The sequence below is a fragment of the Trichosurus vulpecula genome, chromosome 5 (assembly GCF_011100635.1).
Source record: "Trichosurus vulpecula isolate mTriVul1 chromosome 5, mTriVul1.pri, whole genome shotgun sequence".
NCBI classification, from domain to species: Eukaryota; Metazoa; Chordata; class Mammalia; order Diprotodontia; family Phalangeridae; genus Trichosurus; species Trichosurus vulpecula.
The window spans coordinates 290,269,103-290,295,942 of NC_050577.1; the positions used below are offsets into that span (position 1 = coordinate 290,269,103).

Sequence of the window (26,840 nt, forward strand, 5' to 3'; positions counted from 1 at the left end):
GCCAAATCGATTGGCCCTTTGAAGCTAGCATTGGAAAGGAATGTACTTTTAACCCTGCAATGTATTTCTCTAAGAATTTATCATCAAGTCACCATCATTAAAATAGGAAGAGATTAATCACAGAATAACGGAATCTTAGAGATAGAAAGGGACCTCAGAGGCCATCTAGTCTAATCTCTACACGGACAACAGTAACTTCTACAAGGGCTATGGCAGGTAGTCATGCAGCTGTAACCAGAAGACCTCTAATGATGGGGAGCTCACTCCCTCCATCAATGCTGATGGCCATGCCTTCACACTTCATGAATTGTTCTGACCAAAAAAAATGTTATCCCTTTCTAGTGATGAAACTTCTCAATAAATGGGAGAAACAAGATTGAATCACTGTGAAGAGACTAAAATAAGGATTATGATCCCTGGCCTGCCCAGGGTAGGATCAGGGGACATCTAGTAGCACACTTTGGCTAGAATGTAACCTATATGAGGGGGAGTCATGTGATACATTGCTGGACAGGAAGCCAATCGTTTGTGGCTGGCCTTAAATGCTAGGTGTATTTTATTCTGGGAGCAATAGGGAGCCATTCGCAGTTTTAGAGCAGGATAAAGATATGGGCAGATTGATAGCTTGGAAAGGTGGTTTTTGCTGTTGTTTTGGGATTTTTTGATAGCTGTGACCAAGATGGACTGGTTAGGAGGTTACTATAATAGCTGAGACTTGAAGGGGCTGCACATATGATGAGCTAGGGTGGTGGCAATGAGTATGAGTAGAGAAAAGGGCGTGGATGAAGGCATGATGGAGGTGAAATGAATGGGCTTTGCTGCCTGATTGGACATCTTAAGTCTGCTCAGGGAAAATCATGGAGTTGGACAAGAAGAACTCTGGTCCTTTCTGGCTGTGGACCTGTGTGTCATCCCAGCATGGGCGAGATTCCCCACCAGACTAGAATGCAGCTGTAAGACTAAGGAGATAATTACAAAGAACAAGGGAAAGGAGGAGGAAATCATAATAGGGAGAGGAGATGTGGGGTGTGGAGAGGGGCCGCTAAAGGAGGAAGAGTGAGCCCCTCAAATCAAGATGGGAAAGTGCTGGGTTTTTGTAAGAGTAGTTTTAAAAAAGATTTGGTGATCTCAATGAGACACAAGGTCACTCTCACCTAGTCGGCAGTGTGATGTAAAGAAAGAAACATGGTTCTGGGCTGCATAAGTGGGAATGCAGCATGTAGAGGATGATCCCCTGCTCCTACTCTGTGCAGTGTTAGCCTATCTTTGAGCTTTTCATTGACTCTAAACAGCAGGCCTAGCCCTTCTTTGGTCTTCCTAGGATCATGCTGGGAAAGTTGCAGAAGACTTTATAGGTCATCTGGTCTAATTCCTATCTTATCAGGTAACAGAAGAAACCAAGGCACAGAGATAGTGAACAATTTGTCCAAGGTGACGAGTTACCAGTGACAGGCATGGGATTTGGAGCCAGGTTGTCTGACTGCAGAGCCCGAGTTCCTCCCACGACACAGAGCTGGTTCTGCCTTTCTCACCACCCTTCTGGAGCCCCTTTTATTGTCTGGCACCTATTGTGAGCCTCATCTCATCTGGGGTTTTGGCTTACCATTTTTATGAGCCATCTGGCCTCAGTCACCTGCCCTTATCTCCATTTCTTCTATGTCTTTTTAGTTGGATGTTGGATGGTGGGTGGTGGACAGTGGAAGGTAAAAGGTGGAAGGTGGACAGTGGATGGTAGAAGGTGGATTGTGGGAGTAACCCAAGGTTGCTTTGGAACAGCATAAACAGAGATATGAAAAAAGTCAAGAGATCTGAGAGTAAAGGAGAGTACAGAGTTGAACTGGTTCACTGGAGCCATAGTCTCCAAAATGGTGGCCAGGCCCCTAGCCCCCCAAACCCAGTCTTTGCCCAAACTTCTCTAGAACTGTTGAGGATACCACCATCCTTCCAGTCATTCAAGGTCATAACTTCAGTGTCATCTTCAACTCCTCACTTCCCACCCACCCAATCACTTGACAGTTTTTGGTTTCTTCCTTTTGCATCTGTTCGCTTCTCTCCGCTCACATCTAGTTCCTAGCTCAGTGCCCCATCACCTCTTGCCTACACTATCACTCATTGATTTCTCTCCCTGCCTCCACTCTGTCCCTTTTCCATTTCTCCACACCCCAGCCGAAGTGGTTTTCCTAAAGCTTGGATCTGACCGCATCATTCCCCTGCTCAGTAAACTCCAGTGACTTCCTACTGATGCTAGGATGAAGTATTATGTCATCCCTATCTCATCTTTCTTTAATTTTTGTGTGTAAGCTTTATAATATGCAAAGTTGTGAGTACAGCAGTACATGTAGGTGATTTAAAAATAAATATGCACATATTAGACTGCACATGCCAATATTTTGTGTTGAGAGGGTTGTATAATCAAAAAGGTTTGGCAACCAATGTAGTATAAGGTTGAGACTGTGGATGGAGAAAAGTGAGGCCTGAGCAGGGAGAAACAGGAAAGGGTAACAGGGACTAGAGAGAGGTCATGAAGAGGGTGAGGAAGAGGGTCAGAAGGAGTGAGGCCGAGGGGCGCGTGGAAGGGCAAGAGGTTAGGGCCTGAGAGGGGATTTTCAAAGAAGTAGAAGAATTCTAGATGACAGGCTCAAAGGTACCGCCATCTTTGTGTCTGGCACAGGTGGAGGTCAGGTACAGTCACTGATGCGCCCGAAAGGCCAAACTTTTCGAGGAGCTGTCAGTGTGTATATCAAAGTTCCCAGGTGTGGGGACCAAGGCTTGTAATGAAAATGATGACTGTGAGCTGGGTGCTGAATTCCTAAGAGAGGAGAGGGAGTGAACTAGGGGTGGGGAGATTATGGCAACCAAGATATGGATTGGGTAATAGCTCTGAGTGTTGAGACCCTCAAAGAAGAGCTTGTTGAGGGATGGAGGCATGTTGAGAATCTACAAGTAGTGGAGAAGACCAAGGAGCAGACCTGCTCCTTCTGGAGCAAGGGCACAGTCGGTACTGGGGAGGGCAGCAGGGATGCAGGGTCTTTGGGGAAGGGGGTGAGAGCCAGGTGTCCATGATTGTGAGGAAGTGGAAGGAGGGCTAAGGGAAGACGTCTGCTAGAAGGGCTATTTATTAATGATAGAATGGGCTTCCAGAGGCACAATGGATGGGAGGGGATAGACCTGACAGGATTGGGTCAGATGGGAGATGGGAATGTGGGCGATGGGCTGTTTTGCCCAGGTGGATGGGATTCCATTATCACCAGGACTAGGAGAAGAGGAGGTAGGAGTTTGCTAGCCATGGGCAGATTGTTACTCCCTTCCCAGCAAGTCATGGCAGCCCTGCCCTGAGGTTTGAGTTTTCTTATCTTTCTGAGGGCATTGAAAAAGACAGCAAACTGAGTCTTGAAGTAAAATCCAGAACTCCAGGAGACAGAAGCGAGGGGGAAGAGCATTCTAGGCATTGGGAGCAGCCCAGGGCAAAGGTTTGGGAGTGGGAGATGGAGTAGCAGGTGTGAAGGTTAGCAAGAAAGCCAGTGTGTAATAAGACAGAAGGGTTAAAAAGTGTCCAGGTTGTGAAGAGGTTTAGGGTCTTTCCTTTGTAGGTGAAAAGATGGTTGTTGTTGTCCACCTCTCTGTGACCCCATCTGGAATTTTCTCGGCAAAGATAATGTAGTGGTTTGCCATTTCCTTCTCTACTTAATTTATAGATGAGGCAACCGAGATAAGCAGGGTTAAGAGACTTGCCCAAGCTCACCCAGTCTGAGGCCAGATTTGAACTTAGGCCTTTCTGACTCCAGGCCTAGCGCTCTGTCCACTGTGCCACCTGAGGCCTATGAAAAGACCAAGATCTTGCTGATGTTGGGTAATTAATGGCGGAGTTAGGACTCCATTTACTGAGACTGCATAATTAAGCAATATCTAGAAAACCTTTCTTCCTCCCTTCATCCCCCTGGGGCACGTCTTCTCGCAACTGCCCGCAGCATCTGTGGGAAGAGTGGGCACCGGCTTAGAGCAAAGGCCAGTGAGGACCCCGCTCCCCCCCAGCCAGGGACACTCAGGGCTCTTCCCACTGGGCCATCTGGTCCAGGATGGACATCACGGCCTCTGAGAGCCATGCCAAGATCATGTCACTATCCCCAGGGGGCCTATTTCATCCACATGGATCCTCCATGCAGATCATGGACCTTCAGAGCTATTAGGGTGGGCCACCACTGAGCGAGGCCTTTACAATTTGCAGAGCACCTTCCTGAGGTTCACTCCTTTTAATCTTCACAACAATTCTGTGAAGGAGGTGCTACAATTATCTCTATTTTACACATGAGGAAACTCAGGCAAACAAGGTGAAGTGACTTGCCCAGGGTCACACAGCTAGGAAGTGTCTAAGGCTACATTTGAACTCAGGTCTTCCTGAACCTAGGCCCAGCACTCTGCCCACTGAGCCACCCAGCTCCCCATGTAGTCAGGAAGATCTGGGTTCAAATCCCGCCTAAGCCACTTACTAGTTATATGGCCTTCGGCTAGTTCAGTCTCTTCAGACTTGAGTTTTCTCATTAGAGAATCTCTTAGCTCCCTTCCAACTCCAAATCTTCGACCCTGTCCCTCTCTGTGCCTCAGTTTACTCATCACCAAAATGGGAGGGTTGGACAGGATGACCTGTAAGGTTCCTTCCCACTCTCCAAGCTGATGAGCAGCCGGCATTTCCTGCGCATGGCCCGTCGGTGCAGAGGCCCCGTGCTAGGAGCCGGCCCTCCTCTCATTGAGCCGAGAGTTCAGACAGGGCTTCAGTACACACATGCGACGAGACCGGCAATGAATGTGCCACAGGATCCTCTGCGCCCGCGGGGATCCAGGCGTTCACTGAAGGCAGAGATTACCCCCATGAAGGAGGAAGGGAGTGGGGACCAGAGGAAGGAGAGGCCACTTACAGGCCAGGAAAAGGACCCCAGGGGTGTGGCATCGAGGCAGGAGGGCCTGGTGTGGAGTCAGAGGTTCTGAGTTAGAATCCTTATTCTGCTGCTCACTAGCTATGGAACCACAGGCAAGTGACCACATTGATCTTGGTCTCCGTTTCCTCATCTCCTGAGTTCCAATCTGGCCTCAGACACATCCTAGCTGTGTGACCTTAGGCAAGTCACTTAACCCTATTTGCCTCAGTTGCCTCATCTGTAAAATGAGCTGGGGAAGAATACGTCAAACCACCCCATCATCTTTGCCAAGAAAACCCCAAATGGGGTCAGGAAGAGCCGGACACGACTGAAATGACTGAACGAGTCAAGGTGCCTGAGATCTGTGATACGCTGACCTTACAGGATGCTCTGCTAATCCACAGCCCCCTGTGACCCGTTGGTGGAGGGGATCCCTGCTTTGGGCCTGCCCCAGGCTACGCTGGTCCTTCCTATATTTATATATTGCACATTCCGACAAAGCAAGCGAATAAAGAGGAGAGAGTGAGACTCTGTGTAGGCCAGACATTCCCTTTCTCAAAGAGCCGTCCTACCTTGTGGTGTTTTGGGGGCTATTATATAGGCCTGCATGAAAAGATGATGACTAGATATAAGGCTGGACACTGCCTGTGTGAGGTAAATAAAATGTCAAGACTTCACAGGGAAGATATGTATAAATATATATCTGTATCTATACTAAGAAATGTTTAAAAGTCAAGAAATAGGGAAATAGGGAAGTGGAAAAATTCTGAGGCCGTGAGAGTCTGATGGCTCAGCCTCTGGGAAAGTTTACCCTGAAACTTTTTGTTCTTTCTTCTGGTTCTGGTTTAAAGATTTGCTCAGTAAGAATGGGGTCACTGTGACCTGCTTTCCTTTACTGTAAAAGTACTGTAAAAGAATGGAGAGGGTCTCCCCCTCCCCTTATCCTATTCTCCTTCTTTAGATTTATAGATGTCACCTCAGTTGTAAACATTAACTAAGGGAATGGGAATTGGAGTTTCTGTGCCTCGATTTCCCAGTTCTTTGTCTAGCTTTCATGCTCAGATTGTAAGCCCACCTCCCAGCCAATGGTGAGAAGGGTCAGAGGTGGGTGGGGATTCTCTCGTGTTAGGTATAATTATTGGTGCTTTGCCCCATGAACTTTGCCTCCCTTGCTAGATCTGTTCTCGAGAATTGAATAAAATTTATTTCTGTTCCCACCCTGAGATGGCTCCTTATCATAAATTTAATTGGTGAGGGTCTTTCATCCCACACACTGACTCAGAACCAGTGCCTACTGCTTTAGGCTTCCTAGCTAGACACACCAGATCATCCCGTGAATGTGAGTTATGATTGTCATTATGAATGATAATCAGGCAACTTACAAAAAAAAACCTAATGAGTATTGTCATAGAAAATGTTAAACTCTTAGCTGGGCTGGAGAATTGCAGTGTCTTATAAGATTCTTTTTGGAGACAAAAAGGAATTAATAGTATCTTGTTAGTTGGTCAGTCAATAAACATTTATTAGGTACCTACAATGTTCTACTCACTGAACTAAGTACTGGAGATAGAAAAAGAGGCAGAATATAATCCCTGCCCTCAAGAAGCTTACCATCTAATAGTTAAGCACCCCTGGACTAGAGCAAAGAAAAGCTCTAGACAGCTTTCTTTTTTAATGGTCTCTTATCAATAATCAGTGATCCATAAATATTTATTAAGCACCTGCTGTGTGCCAGGCACTGTGCTAAGTGCTAGGGATACAAAAAGAGGCAGAATATAATCCCTGCCCTCAAGATGCTCACAATTAAATCTTGTATGACAGCTGGGTAAAAGAATCCCCCAGAGGCTCATGATTATGGGCTTGTGAGTTACTCTGTCACTATGTAGTTAAGCTTCATTAGCTTTCCTAGCATATTCGATGATCATGGGGTCATAGGTTTAGTGGTAAAGGGGACCTTAGAGGCCTCTTGCCCCAACCCTCTCCCTTATAGATGAAGAGACCTTGGTCCAGAGACGCTGTGACTTGCCCAAGGTCACACAGCTACTAAGAGGCAAAATCAGGATTCAAACTCAGGTCCTCTTCCACTCCAACCTTCTGCCCACTGCACCAGTGCTATGAAGTATCTGTGGCAGGACTCTAATTGTGGATGGGAGACCAAACAGGCAGGTGGACACATGATTCTTCCACCTGGGAGAGTCAAAACCCTTTGCCTTTTCCTGCCGAGTCTAATTCTTTCTTTGTCCTTCCACAGATGAGGAAAAAGAAAATAACCGAGCGTCCAAACCCCATTCAACACCTGCCACCCTTCAGTGGTAAGTTTCCTCTTCAAAAACGTTGATAAAGCCCTAATATTGTGTTTCTATCCTCTTGCCCATGGAGCCAACATGGAACTGGTGTTGAATGAAAAGATTTTAAATCAAATTTATTTAAAAGGATTTTAAACCAAACATTATTTTTTAAAAAAGCATGGACCCATTGCATTAACACTTTATAAATCTTCAGGTGCTCTATGAATGTGAATTATGGTTGTTATTATTAGTGATAATCAGGTAACTTCATTATGAGCATTTGTGCAGAAAGCACTCAAGTCTTAGCCAGGTTGGAGAATTGCAGCATCTTGTGAAGTCCATCAATGGCACATTTCTCCATATCAAAATATGAAGGTAGACAGAGTCATAAGTGGTAGGTACACCCTACCTACACTTCCACACTCCATTTCACTGTTATTGATATTCTTATGGTGTCTTTGCTCACACTATCTCTGATGCCAGGAATGGATTCTCCCTGACCAACCCCCCATCTCTAGCTTTGCAAATCCCTCCCTTCTTTCACAGACACTGGGCAAGTCACTACCTCTCTGAACCTCCCTCATCTGTACAAGAAGGAGGTTAAACTTTTTGACCTCTATGGTTGGTTCCTGCAAGCTTTACATCTATGATGGGAGAGATAGATAGATAGATAGATAGAGAGACAGATGGTAGATACATGGATAGATAGATATGGATAGATGGATAGATAGACCCCAACTTTGCTGCTCACTGTCTGTGTTAGGGTTAGGGGTTACTGGATGGGTCACTCTAGGGTTCGGGTCATTGTTTCTGGTTGCCTGGTCCTCTGCCTTCAGCTAGAACACTTCCTGTTGGGGGCAGACCCCTGGAAGATGCTTCTCTAGAGACAGAGGAAGCAACCAAGGCTGGGGGCAGGGGGTGGGTGAGTTGCCTGTGTTTTATAGAGAGGGATTCTCACTTTCACTGCAGTGCCCTCTCCTTTGCACCGGTGCTGAGGGAAGGGACCTAGAGAAATTGCCCGGTTTCAGATCCGTGATTTGATGGAGACACAGATGATGGAGTGAGGGAGGAGGATCGTGGGTAGCTGTGTGAGCCTGGGCGTATTCCTGCTCTGTGCCCCAGGGAAGCTCTCTCCCACTATGGATTTCTTGGCAGATATTGACCTGTATCTGGGGAGGGATTTTCCTCACTAGGAATTCCCCATCTGGTCGCTCCACCCCACCCCAACCCCAAATGATTTGTGAATGCCAATTGGTTCAGACCGTCCTTTGCTTATGGCTTCCTCATTGGATTTGGGGGTGCGGTGAGGTCTGCATCTATGATTCTCTGGGCTATCTAGAGTGTTCTGGAAGGTCATGAATCATTCGCCAACAGCTCCTTGTGTACTTATGGGAGAGCAACCAAAGCAGGCCAACAGTATGAGACAAGGGATATGCCATGATAATGAGAACTCACCTTTCTCTAGCCCCGAGGAATCTGCAAAGCGCTTTCTTCTTGTCTCCATGTGAGAAGTGACCCAGATGTTCTGAGACAGGAAATGCTGTCCTCGGGGCTGCTCAGCTACTAAGTGAACTCAGATCCCCCTAGCTCCAAGTCTAGCACTTTCTCTCCTACACAGATTATCTCAAGGGAGGGGTGGATGAATGTTATCAAATACTGCTGTGTGTTTAATTTATTTAAGAATTGTCTCAATGGTCTCTACGTCTTGTTTTCCTTGATAGAATGGGAACTCCTTGAGGGCAGGGACTGTTTTGTTTGTATCTTTGTATACCCAATGCCTAGCATACTGTGGGAGTTTTGTAAATGTTTGTTGGTTGAATGATTGATCACCTTTTGGAACAACATAGCCTAAGAACCATTAGTTCCATATTGGTGGGCTCTTCCAATGTCTATCCTTTGGGGTGGGAACTGTTTCTTCTGCCCACCCATCCTCCCTTTCCCCCACCCCATTTGCATCATTCTCTCTTTCCACAAGACTCCTTCTATGTAAGGAACAAATAACATGTCAGCCAGAAAGCTTACAATAATTGGCCACGTGGTTTTCCCTGAAGAAAACAGGCAAATATTGTAAAAATGCCTTCTGCCCAATACTTTCCGGCTTCCTCCGGCACAAGGGTTAGTAAATCCCAACACTCTTGGGGACTCTCAGTGCTGCTGGAATCCTGCTCACACAATAGCCTCTATTCAGGGAGAAAATTTAGAAATGGAAACGTGGGATCATTCAGGCCTTCTCCGTGCCAGCCCATCAAGGAAGGCCTTCCTCCCCCGCATGCGTCTCTTGGCATTTCCGTGTTGTGTTACATTCATTGTGTCCTGTCAGATCGGAGACATTTTACTTTTCAGCTGTTTACAGAGTGTGGGATGGCATTCTCAGAAAGGAAGATTCAATGGTCATTCATTGTCTCTCATTTGAGTTTTCTTTATTATTTTTTTCTAAATTAAGCCCTAGGGTAATTTGTCTTATTTTTTTTTTCAAATTCCGAAGTCAGAAATTCACAAGCCCAATTTAGGTTCCTCTTTGTAGTATTCATGGGGCCACAGCTAAGCAGGAAGAAAACTGGGCTTGGCATCTTTTCTATGAAACAGAGATTTTCTAGAAAGACACTGCTCCTGCACCCTCTCTGCTTGGTAAAATCAGCGAGTATAAATTTATTCCCATTTACAATCCAACACTTGATTCAGAAGTGACATAATATAGAATCCTAGACCCACAGACTCTTAGAACTGAATGCACTTGGTAGAATAGCAATCTTGTCTCTTCTAGGTGTCTAGTCACCCCGCCTTTGGTTGAACACCTCCAGTGACAGAGAACTTATTACCTCCTAAAGCATCCCATTCCGCTGGGGCATATCACTGTTAAGGAAGTTCTTATGTTTAGCCAAAACCTGTCTCTGCCATTTTCACTTTTCTCCTCCTGATCCTGACCTCCAGATCCAAGCAGAACAAGCCTCCTCCCTCTTTCTCGTGGTAGGCTTTCCAATGCCTAAATAAAATTATCATGTCTTCTCTATGTCTTCTCCTCTCCAAGCTTCCTTCCAGCTTCACCTCATATAGCCATGGTGTCTGGTCTTTTTACTAACTTGGCTGCCCTCCTAAGGACACCCTCTAGTTTTTCAATGTCCCTCCTAAAATATGATGGGGGAACTGAAAAATGATACTTCAGCTCATGTATACATAATACACTTGACACGCGACATCTTTGCCTTAACCCAATCATCGATAACAATGTTGAACAAAACAGAACTAAAAACATTATGAATGGTATCTGCTTTATTTATTCCTGTTTTATTTGGGCATTAAATAATCTTCTTATCCTTATCATCATCTCTCATGCCCCGTAATGGAAAGACATAAAGCCATAGCAGTCCAAAGTGAGAGTCAACAAACTTTTAAACTTTTGTGTCAGCCAGTGGGCAAACACTTACCCAGAAATCCTTAGAGGGTGAGAGGAAACAGAAGAAGAGGATGGAGGGAAATAAGAGAAGAAGGAGGTACAGATAGTAGAGTAAGGAAGAAGGAATGGGAGAACTAGAGAGGAGAGAAATGAAAAAAGAGGGGCATGAAGAGGTCTAATGGCTACATATGTCATGTCGTTAGTCAATGAACATATATTAAGCACCTAATATATGCCAGGTACTGTACAAAGAGCCAGGAATACAAAGAAAAGTAAAGACGATCCCTGGCCTCAAGGAACTTCCATTCTACTTTGAAGACAACAAAAGTAGAGGGTAGGGGCACAGATAGCAGTGGGAGAAGATCCCAGCATTGGTGGGGAAAGGCATGATGGGGAAGTGCTACTGGATGGGAAATGAATAGATGGCACCATCCTCCAATGAGGGATCTGTGAGGAGAGGTCTCTGCCCTCCAGTCACAGAGAGGGCAAAAAGTATTGAGGAGGTGTGAGTTCTGGGGCCAAAGTGATCTTGCAGAATGAGAAGTTTCCTGGGGCATGATGGAGAGGCCCAGAGGAAGGCAACGGGGCCATGGTGTGGTTTACCCCCTTTTCTTAGTTTTTGTATTAAAGCACTGCCCATAACTCAGACCTTATTAACCTTCAGATGCAACAAGTCTAGTCTAGTTTCCATAAATGAAAGGGAAAGGTCAGATCTGCACCAAATGCCAATTTAACTGATGACAGGCTGAGTGTCAAGGGGATAGATTAGGTTACTCAGTGTTTAAGTTAGACTTAAGTCATTAGGATGATGAAGACAACTGGCGTCTTCCTCCAAAATTCATCCCCAATACTACTGACAGATTAATCTTCCTAGAGCACAGTTCGTACTTTGTTATTCTCCTGCCCCCAAAGTGTCCACCAAATAAAGTCCAAGGTAAGGCCTTGTCAGAGATGCTATAGAGGTTACTTATGCTTAGGTGAGGGCTAGGTCATGTGGCCTCCGAGGGCCTTTCTGAAATTCTATATGCTGTCTCCTACTCTTCTCTAATTATTTATACATGTATACTTGCCTGTCTTGTCTTTCCAACCCACTTGTAAGATACTTGAGAGTAGAAATAAGGGATTAGGTTCTTACAGCCACCAAACACTGTAATATTTCAGTAGAGATTACGGAAAATATGCTTTTTGCAAACAATTATTTATCACAAAACATTAATTCTGTTAACTTTGCACTTTTCCTAACACATTAACCATGAAATAACCCATAAAATGCAGTACACAAAATAAAATTGGTTAACATGAAAAACATTTTTCTCATCAGTAATTCCCTAGAACTCTGTGTCCTTTTGTCAATTAAAAAAAAATTTATTTCAGACAACATTCGCTTTTTGTATCCCATGAAATCTACAGTACCATAAATACTGTTCAGCAAATAAAATTCTTAACCTAACATTTTTAACCTAAATCTTACCTGTATTAAATGGTGGTGTGAGGGCATTATATGCAATGAATGCATGGAGTGTTCTTTACTCTACAATGAAAGGGTGAACAAGACCAGTGAAGCACCTGGTAGGATACCAGCCTCTCCACAAACTTACCTATATCCTCCTCACATTTTTTTTTCTCCACTGTATATAGCAGCCAAGGTGTGTGGTTGCCAATGTGAAAGTGAAAATGAGGTTACTGATAAAATCAGGTGAATGCATGAAGCTGTAAAAGTTAAATACATAAATCTTGAGTATTGACTGCACTCACTGGTCTGAATTCTTAACTGTGCAGTGTTGTCCATCAGTAAGGATATGTATTTAATACAATCCCTGCCCTCATGGAGCTAATTTTCTAATTATAGAGATATATGAAGAGTTATATAAAGACTCAAGGAGATACATTCATTCTTTGTACTTCTATCCCCAGGACTAGCACAGAGCCTGGAAGACAGTAGGTGCTTAATAAATGCTTGTTGATTGGTTGGTTGATTTTCTGGCTATGCTGACTCAGCTATCTCTAAAAACAGTTTTTCCTAAATTTTCTATTGGTTTTTAGATTTTTCTAGAGCTTTAAAGAGTTATTCAGATTCGGACATGTTTTGTGAAATCCTGTAAAAGTCTGGCCCAGATAAGTCTGTAAAGAAATGAATAACAGAAACTTTTAAAAACTGGCATATGACCTCATATTTCTGGTGGACCTCTGGTTTCATTGGCATGGGGAAGCTCCCTCCATCTATATGGATCTGCTGCTTACCTGTCACTTAGAATTTTAGAAGATTGCCTGAAACATTGAGAAGTGAGTGACTTGCTCAGGGTCACGCAGACAGTATGTGTTAGAAAAGAGACTTGAATCCAGGCCTTTCAGGCTTTGAGGACAGTTTTCTGTCTGCTATACCAGTCTACTTTTCACGACAAGATTATTTTTTGTTTTTTTTTGTTTTGTTTTGTTTGTTTTTTGGGGCAGGGCAATTGGGGTTAAGTGACTTGCCCAAGGTCATACAGCTAGTACATGTGTCAAGCATCTGAGGCTGGATTTGAACTCGGGTCCTCCTGACTCCAGGGCTGGCGCTCTACTCACTGTGCCACCTAGCTGCCCCATGACAAGATAATTATTCCCATTTTGCAGATAAAGAAACTGAGGATCTCAGAGGTTGGGTGACTTGGCCAGAACATAGGCAGCATATGTGAGAGTCAAGACCTGAACCCAGGCCTTCCAGACTTTAAGGCTGGGGTTTCATCTCCACTGCATCATATCGCCTTTCATCCTCTCTTAAGGCAAGGGTGGGGAACTTTAGGTTCAGTCAAAGGGCCACACTTGAGGACCTAGAGGGCCACGTGTGGCCTCAAGTCCGCAGGTTGCCCGCCCCTGTTAAGGTTTATAAGAAGCTTCTCTTGTGACAGTAACTAGGACACATATCACCCCCATTTATAGAAAAGAAAGCTGGCTCACAGGAGTTGGTCTGAATCAGAATTTGAATGCAGAACCTTTTCCATTACCCCACTAAGTATGTACTTAAGTGCATTCAGGAAAGCACAGGCTTAAGATTAAAATGGGGAAAACATATCCTCAATATTATGACTTTTTTATTGCAAATATCAGTACAGACAACTCTAGGCTGTTACGGTCCCTGTCTTCAGTGTGGTTTTAAAAATGCGTCCTTCGAAGAATGGTCTCTGTTAGACAGCAGACCAGCAGCCTCATTATCTTTCCATAATAGGATGAGGCCAAATTCAAATATGATAAAGTTGTTAAACAGGAGATAAGAAAATGGACCGAGTGGGGGGATTTTTCTTTTTTGATCATTAAGAAGTTGAGGTCCTAATGCGGCTTTGTTCACTATGTCAGGCTAATGATCGCCTCTGAAAGAGAGGAGAAAAGGGGGAAATTTCGTCAGATATGAAGAGAAATAATTAACAGCTTTTCATTCTGCCAGGGGAGCTGACGTACCAATTAGTGACAAGGGGACACAAGCGGACTCTCTGGGCTTTGAAAAGAGGTTTTGTTGAAGGCCTACGAATTTGGGGGAAAGATGCCACGATAATATTCCTGTGGAAACTCACAAAGGAGAGATGTTTCCCTTACAAATCAATTGCATTCATTTGTCCACAGAGCTTATTAAAATGGTCATAAACCACCCAAATGAAGGAGGGACAAAACACACATAGAAATTTAGTTATTGGGGAGGAATCTGGCTTTTACAGGTAACTGCTTAATTAGCTCAGAGTCTGCAAAACCAGTTGCCCAGATCCGATAACAATAGTTTGCTGCTCCTGGCAGGGATATTGAAAATAACGTAATTTAACCTTTCCTTGTGAGTCCTGGGAGCTTGTTTCACAACCAGATGCCAGGATCAGGGTCAACAAATAGATGTGGTCATTTAAAATTCTTTGAGAAGAGGTTGACAGAATGATATTTCATGGGATCAGTGGTTTCTCTCTCTGTTTTAAATAGATCACAGAAAGATGGTAAACTTCATTTCTGTTTCATATCTCCAACATTAATGTAACACAGCACCTATGGGGTACATAGTAGGTGCTTAATATTTCCTTGGTGATTGATTCTTTCTTTAACTGTCCAACTCCTAGAGTTGTTCTGACTCTCATCCTGACATCTGGCCTTGGCAGGGAAGATACTCATTTCTTTTATCTGTTTTTCTATCTATTTCATTTTCTTTTATCAATTTAGTATCTATGCTTATGCTTGATATTAGAATATAAGCTCCCTGAGGGCACATCCCCGGCAGACAGACCACTTACTCTTAGTAACTCATTGAAAGGATTGAATTTGAGGGATTCAGCTTTCTCTTCTGTAAGTGCAGAAGTTCCAGATGATGTCTGAGGTCTCCTGCTCTAAAATCTGTGCTCCCCTTGCTAGGCACTTAAATAGTTGTTGTATTGAATTTAATTAGACTGTGTGAGGCCATGGAAAGAAAGACCTAGAGTCAGAAAACCCAGGTTCATAGCCTAGCTCCAAAAACCTACTTAGCTGTATGTCTCTGGATAAGTCACTTAAACCCCCCCAGCCTTAATTGCCTCCAATTGAAAGTAAGCAAATTATATTTGTATTGCTTCCTTTGTAGGTTTATTTTGGGGAAAGTGCTTAGTGACCCTTAAAGAGCTATAGGAACAGAGTATTTATGGGATTGTAACCTCCTTGTGAAAATATAGGGACTATATGCTACTTGGCTTTGTATCTTCCATAGAGCCCAGCACCATGCTTTGACATAGCAAATGCTCAATAAATGTAAGCCAATTTCCACTAGTTATATAAATAAATGAATATTTTAAATTGTGTGTGCATATGAATTTCCTGTCCCAAATGCATTGTAGAGGATCATCTGAATCGATAAGTAAAGGAAGGATAAAATCATACTAGTACATCCTCTCCCTAGAAAAGTTCAGTCCCCAAATTATAAGTTCAAATGTATTAGATAGGCAAACATGAAACCAAGTGGTACAGTTGGGTTGAAAAGTCAATTGAAATTTAATTCCAATTCAAGCATTGATTAAGTTCCTATCCTGTGTAAAGTGCTGTGACACCAAGACAAAATTATTATAACACGATTGTAAAGGCTTCCTAATTGCTCACTCAATCAACAGCCCTCAATTCATCCTGCAATTCAACAAACATTTATTAGGCACCCACTATGTGCTGGGCACTGTGCTGTGCATGGGGGATACAAAGACAAGACCCAAACAGTCCCTGCCTCCAAGGAGCTTACATTCTATCCAGGTTGTAAATTCATTCATTAATTCAACAAGCATCAATTACTCACCAGACATTGATTGTTCCTGACACTGAGGTTATCCAAGACAAAAACAAAACATGGCACTACTCTGCCCCTAAGAGGTTTACATTCTACTGGGGAAAATATAAGTGTAAAGAGATAAGCATATACAAATTCATTTGAGGAAGGGATGTGAGCACTCACAACCCCGGGAGAACCAAAAGAAAGTCTCCTTAAAGGATAGAACACATGAATTGAGTCTTGGAGGAAGATGGGATATTTTACAAGTTGAGGAGGAAGTGCATTCTAAGCTAAGTGGACAGTTTGAAAGAAATGTGGCATGCTTGGCTCGTCAAGTGAAAAGGGACAGCAAGTAGGCTAGTGTGGTCAGCGGTACTCGACAAGTCTGGAAAGGCAGGCTGGAACCAGATGGTGCAGGATGTTATATGCCAAAACTGAGAAGTTTGTCTTTTATCTTAGAGGCAATAGGGAGCCACATAAGGTCCTTGAGGAACCGGGAGAGGTGGCAGAGTGATTTTGTCAGACTGCTGCTTTTTAAACCTTTATCCAACTGTCCAAAATAAATATGTGAAACATCAGTGTCCCCTTTGATTCTACCTCAACCTTTATCCCTTATATCAAATCTTGCTCCCATTGCTTCGGAATATCTTTCAGATTCCCCTCTTCTCTTTCTCTACTACTACCATACAAATGCAAGCACACATCACTGCATCACGAGAGCATTGTAGCTAGTTTACAAGTCCCTGCCACCCCCGATGCACATTGCATATCTCTTCCAGGGCCATCACACTTGGCCATCAGTTACTCCCCGGTTCAACAGCCTATAGCGATCAAAAGGAAATTGAAGGGGTAGGACCAGAAGACCTCTGAGGTCCCTATCGCTCACATCTGTGATATTTCAATGGATTCCCCTCCATGCTGTCTCATCCTGTTTCTTGTTTATCTTTCTGTAGATCATTTAGAGCTGATGGACCTTTGAGGCCATCTAGTTTAACCTCCTCATTTTGCCAAGCAGGGAAAATGACCTGCCCAAGGTCACAAAGGTAGCAAGTATCAGCAACGGCATTTAAACCTCGGTTGTCTGACTCCAGAGCCAGAGCTGTTTTCTCTGTTCTAGATTCATGGATTGTCAACAGATAGTAACCAATCTATTGATACTTAATGGGCTGGTTTGGCATTGTCTCTCCAGGCTGGAGGAGAATTATGAGATTGCAGAAGGCGTCTGCATTCCCCGGAGCGCTCTGTACATGCACTACTTAGATTTCTGCGAGAAAAATGACACCCAACCTGTTAATGCTGCCAGCTTTGGGAAGGTGAGTTCAAAAACCTGATGACACTGTGTGTGTGTGTGTGTGTGTGTGTGTGTGTGTGTGTGTCTGTGTCTGTGTTAAGGTATTAAAGGTTAATGTTAGGTCACTAACAGATATATATACATACATATATATATATATATATATATGTAAATGGAAACCTGGTTGGTTTCACAGCTCAGAGTCTTCAGACATCAACACTCCAAGTTCCCAATGGATCTCATCAATTTGGAAATTCCCTCCAGCAATACAGATCACCCCTCCACAGCTCACCCTCCTAAGCTACTTGCCCATGTCCTCCGATAAATTTACCACAGGGGTCTATCCCGTGCCCTGGGTACCTTCCTCATGTCTCTTTAACATTGTACGACTATCAGTGGCACCTGCAGGTTGTCTTGTCTGTTGTCCACTGCTCCTCAGCCCATCTTTTTTTTCTGGTTACATCTTTCTCTAAAGATATCTTTGATATCATTCTATTTTTCATGATTGCTTGTTTGCAACGCATTGGATCCTGACCATCCCCACCACACTCCTGTCCATTGCCCAGTGGAGGATCCTTAACCTATATTCTTCAGGACCTGCAGCCATCAGCACAAGTGGAAAAATGCCATCTCTCCCTTATCCCACTCCTAGAGTTAGCTTTCAGAGCCGATGCTTCTGGGTGACATTTATGAAGGGCTGGAAGCCTGATTGCTGGCCAGTCAATACTTTAGGTCAATATTAATGAAGTAATTGTCATTTCTTTTAGAGAGAGAGAGAGATTCTTATTGAGCATTCTAGTAGACCGCCTAAGGAGAATGATCAGAATGTTCCTTTAAAGCAGGAGCTCTCCACCTTTTTGTGTATATTAGATTCCTTTGGCAGGCAGTCTGGGGAAGCCTATGGCCCCCTCTGTGAATCATGTTTTTAAATGTATAAAATAAAATACATAGGATTACAAAGCTGCTTTAAAGCCTCATTTACTAACTTGATGGCTAAGCATCTAGGCATTTGAGCACTTCAGGAATCTCTAATCTTTCCATATGGGTAGGAATCTGTCTACCAATGTAGGTCACAGGTCACAGCCCCTCTGTGGCTTAGGAGATGGTCTTCAAGAGTTGCTGGTACAGAGAAATCCAACCCCCTCAGCTCTTCTAGTGATGGCCTCTTTGGACTTATCTGGGCTGGTCCTAGGACATGGTGTCCGTCATTGGGCCCTTACCCGAAGCCCTTCTAGGTTGAGGGAACCTTTGGAGCTTCAGGTCTTCAATCTGGCCTTTGAAAAGTCAGGGTTCCTGGCCCTCCCCAATGCCATTCATGGTGAGGCATCAGAGGAGAACCTTGGTGGAAGGAATACCTAGACAATGTACTGATAGAGAATCTTCATCTGGAAAGGACCCGAGAGGCCACTGAACACAAACCCCTCATTTACTGATAGAAAACTCAGCCCCAAGGGTAGGAAAGGCTCTGCTCAAGGTGACATAGAAAATAAGTAGCAAGCTGGATTTGAACCCAGGTCCTCTGACTCTAAATCCTGGCTGTGTTGCTGTTGTTCAGTCATTTCAGGCGTGTCTGACTCTTCATGACCCCATTTGGGATTTTCTTGGCAAAGATACTGGAGGGGTTTGCCATTTCCTTCTCCACACTTGTTAATTAACCTTGTTTAATTGACAGTTCTTAATATTTTCCAATTAATTGGAGGAAGCATCAGCTAGTGATTAGAGAGAGAACTATGATCACAGAATCATTAGATTTTGAATTGGAAAAGCCCTTGGAAATGATCTAGTCCTGCCCACTTACTATACAGATGAGAAAAGTACTGAGGCTCAGTGACCAAGGTGAAAAAGACCAAGAAGTGGCGGGGGGGGGGGGGGGGGGGGGCGGGTCTCCTGCCTCCTCCGAGCCCAGTGCATTTTCCCTTCCTTCTCTAAACATTGTACGCAGAAGGGTGTTAGATGTAGTGAAGAAGGAAGAGGCTAGAGGCAGGGAGACCCATCAGGAGGCTGTTATAGTGGTCTAGATCAGAGGTGTCAGACATGGGGCCTGAGGGCCCCATTGCAGGGTGCATCCGAGTGCCCCCAACCAGACTAAAATGTAACTGGGAACTATTTAACAAAATAAAGAGAAATACAATATGCCAAAGATAATGTTAAGGGAGTCCAATTTGGTGTCCTCCTTTCTACATGAGCTCGACTCCATTGGAGTAGGGTATCTTGGTAGGGGTGAAGATGATTTCATGGCTGTAGGAAATTATCTTGCAGAAGTTCCCAAAGTGGGAAATATTGCCCTCTGGGGGTTGCTGGACTGATGCGGGGGGTGGGAGTAGCCTCAGGTGCAATTAGGGGGCATGGAATAAAAATAAGGGGGTGGTGGAAGCATAAGGAAAGAAGAGAAGATAAGAAAATTCTGAGAAAACGTTCATACGTGTTTCATTGGTTGTGTAACAGAGTTAAAGTCGTAGTGATTACATTATTTTCCATAGAAATACACAAAATACAAGTTAAAACCTATTGGCAGTCAAGTCCGCTGACAGGTCTTAACAAGCAAGTGTTGGCAGAAAAGCATGTCTCGAATTGTCTCAAAGTTCATCATGCATAGGCAGAAATATGTGTGTGTAATGACTTGTTTACAATATGGTACTATAAATGTTACATGATACCATATGCATCATCAAAATTTCAATGCAGGAACACCCGCCCCCCAAATTTACAATAAATTATTAAATTTAAGATGTGTCTTTTCAAAAAATTTATAAAATTTTTAAAAAATGGTTAAAGGATTAAGGAAAGTATATTTCCAAGGGGAAGCTGAGTAATTTTTTCTTTTAAAAGGGGGCAGTAGGCCAAATAATTTTGGGCACCCTTGCCCAAAATTAGCATTGTTTGGGGTCCTGAATACATGGATGAATTAATTAATTAATGAAAAAGCATGTATTCAGCACTTAATATGTGCTAAGTATTAGGGATACAAATAAAAAAACATTTATTCAATCAACAATCATTTATTAAACACCAACTGTATGCTAGTTACTGGCGATATAAAAACAGTCCATGCCTTCAAGGAGCCATTCTTCTACTGGTCCTAGCATTTAGTAAGTGCTTAATAAACACTTTTTACTGGCTGACTGATATTCTAATGGGGGAGCAGTAGCCAAGGAGGGGTACTTTGGTTGAAAGGTAAGCAGGATAAGAAGTGGAGATTTGAGGGAGTAGAATGATGTGCCTCATTCAGGGACAATGACAGAGTTGATTAGATCATTTGATCCCTGAGGGATTAAGGGCTTGTCAGGGACAAGCAGTCAATAAGTGCTGGAGGCAAGACTTGAACACATGGTCTTCCCAACTTCAAAGTCAACACTTCATCCACTACCTCATGCTGCCTCATATGCAACAGTTAAGTGGAGAATGCCAAGCCAAATCATCCGAGACTGGTCTTTCCAGTGGCCCTCAGCTGCCTTCAACAAATGCAGAGCTCTAGGGGGAAGTCTTTGCCAAAACTCAAGGACACAGCTTTTCAAGAGCAGACCACAGAAGGTGCTGACAGTGAGTTTCCAAACGAAGCCTGTTGAATCAAACTCCCAGCCTCGTTTATCCATGCAGCTGTCATCTCCTTCCGAGAAAGGGCTTAGTTGTTCTGGGAAGCCTTCTGGAATAATGATGGACAGACCCCCTTTGAGCAGATCTTTGTGGCTTTATGATTCATCTGTGAACTTTTAACTCTGGGGCACCATTTTTTCTTAAGTTTTAGAGAAAAAAATCAGACTGGTGATAGTTTTTAATAGCAAATTTGAGTGGTCATTGATATAGCAACTTTGAGAGAAAAAATGAGAAGACACAAAACTCTCACTTTATGGGAATTTCTGGAGTTAATAAGAATATTAATACTATTAATATAGATTAATAAGAAGAAGCATATTGATAATAGCTGACATTCTTATAGCACAAAAATATTATATCCATTACGTAACTTCCCTATTTCTTTTGAAGATATCTCTGTCCTTCCCAACTTAGAAACTCTCCTTGACTCTAAGTAATCACTACCATTTGTATGGTTAGCACTTTATATATATTATCTCATTGCAGCCTCATAACAACCCTAAGTGGTAGGAGCTATTATTATCCCCATTTTAAATATGAGGCAAATAGAAATTAAGGGACTTGCCCAGGGTCATACAGCTAGTGAATGTCTGCGGGAGAATTTGAACTCAAGTCTCCCTGGCTCCAGGTCTCAACATTTTTATTCTCAGCGCCATCTAGCTGCTACTTTCCCCTCTACTTCACCAGTGGTTTGTAAGTATCTGAGGCAGAGCTTAAACTCAGGTCTTCCTGATGCCAGGCTAGGCTCTATCCACTCTGGTACCACCCAGCTGCCACCACTGCTGAGAAGTCTGAAACTTAGGATCCAGGTTCTGAGTTTGCTAAAGGACGTTGGAATGGCTTGCTTCTGCCTTCGGTGCAGCTGTTCAAGAAGGAGCGGTGGTAACTCCTAGGGTCAAAAATTCAGCTGTACGACAGAATTTGTTGTAGAGAAGCCTGGGTTTGGAGGCAGAGGCCTGGGTTCAAACCCTGCTCTGCTACGTGTCATTTGTTGTTCTTTGGGCCTCTATGAGATGAGGGGGTTGGAGTAGGTGGCCTCAGAGGTCCCTTCTAGCTCTCAATCAATGATGGAGGCTCGAGTCACAGGGAAATGTTCTAGACTCCTGGGGCTAGTCAGCTGTTCTTTTTTCACTTGATTGCTCTCAGTCTCAGTTTCTTCATCTGTAAAATGGGGAGGATCATGGCATGTACATCGCAGGGTTAGTGTGGAGGAGGTAATACACAGACGATGCTATTGCAAGCCTTCAGTTGCTGTCTAAATGCTAGCCACTGTTTTGTTTTTATCTTGTGGATGTTTAATCCTGGCTTGATCAGGCAAGAGAGTAGAGACCTTCGTCTGAACTCTTTATTTCGACCAGAAAAGTAACTCTAAAGCCCGCAGTCAGCCAACAGTGGATGTGGGACACCCTCGGCATCCTTGGTCTGGGTCAGGAAGGGACTGTGGATGTCAGTGAGCCCAACCCTGTCCTTTTAGAGATGAGGAAACTGAGCCACAGAGAGGTTTAGTAACTTTCACAGGCCTACCCAGCTAGTAAGTTTCTGGCACAGGATTTGAACTCATGTCTTCCCTATTCCAAGTCCAGGTTTTAAAGGAGTTTAGATGCCTCGAAGAGGCATTTGTATTTATTTGATCCTGGAGGCTAGAGGGAGCCATCAGACCTTCCTGAACTAGAAAGTAACACAGTGAGATCTGTGCTTTAGAACTTGGGTTTGCACAAGCTAAAATCCGCCCAGCCTGACTTTTTTTTGCATCATATGAAAGGAAAGAAAAGATTCGTGTTTGACTTTTAGACCTCGATAGGAATTAATCCTAAAAGGCATTTTTTTTTCTCCTCTGGGATACTGGAATCTTCCAGATGAATTCTTTCATTTTAATAAAGGGAAGAAAACACAGTTCTAATGATAAGCTTAGACTTCCAGCTCAAGGCTCACCTTTATGTTCTGGAACAACTCCAGAAACGGCATCTGTGGCAGATTCAGGTAGAAGCGGTTTGTTATCGAGATGATGCCCAAATGAAACTCCTGGGACATGACAGCTAGACCCTGGGAGAATCGAAGCAGTCTCAAATAAGAGGCAGCAGGGCATCATGGGAGGGGAGAGAAGGGACATGGGTTCAAATCCCTTTCTGATGTTGTGAATGAGGGAAAAAAAATGAATGAAAGCATGAAAAATCAGTCATTAAGCATTTACTCTAAGCTGAATGCTGGGGATACACATAGGAAATCAGAAACAAGCCCTGCCCCCAAAGATCCCCTCATAAAGGAGACAGCAGAGGCGGGAGCAGGGGGGCCAGGGCAGGTGTCATCTGTGGCTGGGGAGTGAAGTACTTGGTAACCTTGCCCAAGTCATTTCGATGCTCTCTGCCTCAGTTCCTTCATTGGTAAAATGGGAACAAGACCCCTATTACTTATCTCAAGGTTGGGGAGATCATCTGGTATAACACCTTCATGTTACAGATAAGGAAACGGAGACCCGGGGACAGGAGGAGGGATTTGCCAGGGTTCACACAGCTGGTGAGTGGCAAGCCAGGACCACAGGCAGCTTCTTTCCTAACAGATGGTTTTGAGATTGAGAAAAGTCTATCCCTTGTCTTCAGGGGTCCCAGAAGGGGAAGAAAGCTCTGATCATGACACCTCCCTCCATACTGCCTCCCATTCAGGAAACTCCAGGGGCTCACTATGGCCTCCAGCATCAAGCCTGAAGTCCTTTGTGGAAGCCTTTCACCACCTGGCCCTTGTCTACCTTTCCAATCTTCTTTCACAAGATTGCCTTCCACATACCCACACACATTCCAGCCACACTGGCCTGCTTGTTGTTTCTCAAATAGGCTCCTCTTCTCCCACCTCTGCGCCTTTGCATTGGCTGTACCCCCTGCCTGGGATGCTGTCCTTTCTCATCTTCACCTCTCAGAGTCCCTGACTTCCTTCAGTTCTCAGCTCCAGCTCTATCTTTTGCAGGAGGCCTTTCCCAGATCCCCAGGGCCCCGCTAAGACCACCTTCCATCTCCTCTGGTTATGTCTAGGTGGTCTCCCCTGACACAGTCGACAGGCTTCGAAGGACATTCACACTATCATCTCTGATAATTACTACTTGTGTGACCTTGGGCAAGTCTCTTCATCTCCTCATTTGTAATAGGATGCATTTGCCTGAGGTAGCCTCAGAGGTCCTGTCCATCTCTGAGTTCCTGATCCTGGGATCCTTGGGGTCAGAATTATTCCTCTGGACTCGAGACGAGAAGCTCGTTCCAATGAATGGAAGTTACAAGGGAATAAAAGGTCGCCTCCCCCAATATCAGAGCTGCCTAAAGATAGAATAGGCTGCTTCACTAGATAGTGATCGCCCTGTGACTAGAGGTGTTCAAGCACTCTTTTGGGCATGTTATCTCTCTCCACTTCCAAATGATACAACTGACCACTTAGCCAAGAGATGAGCGGAGATGATTCCTGTGGGATGGGGAGTGGGAAGGAGAGGGCAGAGCTGGATAATTGGGCAGATTCCCTCATAACGTTGGGATCCTCTGATTCTGCGAGTTCTCATGGCTTCGGCTTTATTTTCCCAGCCTCTACTGAATAAATATTTGTTGGCTTGGTTTGCTAGGAGTCCATCCCAGCCTTCTTAGTCTGTCTCAGAGGGTCTTGTGATAAATTCACTGCCTAGCTCAGAGAAGGCATTTCGAACAAAGGAATGGATGAATTACTAAAAGAAGCATTTGTTACTATTTGCCAGGCACTGTGCTGAGGAAGCAGTCCCTGCCCTCAAGGAGCTTATGGTCTTTTAGGGGGAAACCACTTATATGCATAGCAGAAAAAAAACATATATACAAAGTCACCCCCAGGGCCCTCCAATGCCTGGGCTTGCATGGATGGGGGTGATCCCAAGACACCTGCCCAGGACTTCCACTGTGGGATAGTTCTGACTGGGAAGAAGTTTTCCCCTGACATCTTGTCCACACCAACCTCTTTACAGTTTCCACTCACTGTTCCTGGTTCTGCCCTCGGGGGCCACCCTCACAAGTCTAATTACCCTCATCTGTACAGTGTTGTTCAGTTGTGTCTGACTCTCCATGACCCCATTTGGGGTTTTCTTGGCAAAGATACTGGAGTGGCAAACTGCCATTTCCTTCTCCAGCTCATTTTACAGATGAGGAAACTGAGGCAAACAGGGTGAAGTGAACTTGCTAGTAAGTGTCTGAGGCTGCATTTGAACTTGGATCTTCCTGATGCCAGATCTGGTGTTCTATGCTCTGCAGCACTACCTATCTTCTCCTACACACAACACTTCAAATATTGATGACGATTATCATGCCCCCTGAAGTGTTCTCTTCTCCAGGCTGTGCTTTCTGACTCCCTTCTTCTGATGGACCCTTGGCCACCTCCAGGCTCCTCACCATGCTAGCCACCCTCTTCCGGAGTTTCTTCTTCCCCAGATGCTCCAGATGTGACCTGACCAGGGTGGCATACAGGGGGCCTATAACTTCCCTGTCCTGGGCGCTGGCTTTTCTTCATCCTCTGATTCAGTCAGCTATCCTGGCGGCCACACTCCACTGTGGACTGGCCTTGCATCAGTTGTCCATCCCAGGTGAATGGCTCATCCCGACCTCCCCCCACTTTGTACTCAGGCAGCTGATTTCTCGAGCCTACGATCAAGCCTTTTGACCTGTCATAGTCCATTTCCTCTTGTCTGTTCGGGTCCAATGCTGTGGGCTGCCAAGGTCTTTTCTGGAGTCCGGACTCCGTCATCCGGGGGCTGCACTATCTCTCCCTGCTTTCTGTCTGCAGATTTGATAAGCGAGCCATGTATGGCCCGAGATAGACTTGGCTCAGGGCCAGGTGGCACCAGACTTAATTGCTTTTTTTTCTCTTTTTGAAAGGCGAGGCTGGGGATGTTGCCAGAAGGAACATGATAAGTCCCATATATGAGATTTGTTCAGTGTTTGGACTCCAAAGTGTAAACGCCTCGTCACCATCGTTTGTCTTTCTATTGTTCTAATCATTTGTAAAAAGGAAGGAAAAAAGCTATGTTTTGTGATGCGTATTTCTGAAAAGCCCTCCACACCCCCACAGCCCAGTTCTAGGATAGGATTATTCTTCCTGGCTTCTTCCTACTTAGAATCAGAAACCCACAGCTGGAAGGGACCTTGAAGGTCATCTAGTCTGCTGCTGAATTTTGCACATGGGGAGATCAAGGCTGGGGGTTCAGAGGTTCAGAGCTGGAAGATTCTCAGAGGTCATTCAATCCAAGCCTCCCATTTTTCAGATGAGGCTCAGAGACAGTCAGGATTCAAACCTAAATCTTTGGGGTACAAACCTAACCCCTTTCTGCTGCTGCCTTCCCCTCCATTCTTTAGCAATGCGCATCTATTTCAGTGGTGGGGGGGTCCTGTCTCCACTAACATGGCTCCCAGACCCTCTACCTCTTAGTCCAACCTCTTCATGAGGTACTGTGGCCAATAAATAAATAAATACAAATCCATCCTTCCATGGCGTTACCTGTGACAGTCCTCAGGCAATAGACCCGCAGGCAGCCTCTGGGCCAGTACCCAAAACCTCTCCAGGACGGTGGGGTCTGGCCAGAGCAGACGCCAGCACTGCCTTGGAAAACCCAAGCCTGCCTTCATACCTGATGCCACCCCTGCACCCCATACTAACACACAAACATAAGAGATGCTCTTCATGCCCTCAGAAGCACTTTGTTTTCCCTCTGTAAGAGATAACTTAAAATGCAGAGGACACCTCCCAAGGGATGGGACAAGACTTTTAAACAAGTGATTCAGAGCTTCATTTTCCAAATGGGCACGGTTCTCTCCAGAAGTGTCCTGCTGGGAAGCTGGACACTCAGCCCAACAAGGCTGACTCTGCTCGGAATAACTGGACAGCTCAGCATGGTGTAATAGGTTAGGGATCAGAGGTCCTTGCTTGGCTACTTTGGGACCTTAGGATCTCTGAGCCTCACTTCCTTCCTCTAAAAGGTGAGGGGTTTGGGCTGGATGACCTCTGAGGTCTTGAACTTCCGACTCTGGACCTATGATTCCATGATCCTACATCATTTCCACCCCAGGCCTCAGATTAGACTAGAGAGCCTCTGAAGTACCTTCCAGCCACAGGTCCAAGATGCCTTTTAGGA

At 44.6% G+C, this 26,840-nt stretch overlaps 1 protein-coding gene across 1 annotated transcript in view; it reads left to right on the top strand.

Moving 5' to 3' along the window:
* Positions 1-26,840, top strand: part of RFX4 (regulatory factor X4) — a 94,778-nt gene that overhangs the window by 11,330 nt on the left and 56,608 nt on the right. Inside the window, exons 3-4 of the mRNA XM_036760804.1 lie at positions 7,165-7,225; positions 17,021-17,144. Of these exons, the coding sequence (XP_036616699.1) occupies positions 7,165-7,225; positions 17,021-17,144 (185 nt within the window). The remainder of the gene's footprint in view (positions 1-7,164; positions 7,226-17,020; positions 17,145-26,840) is intronic.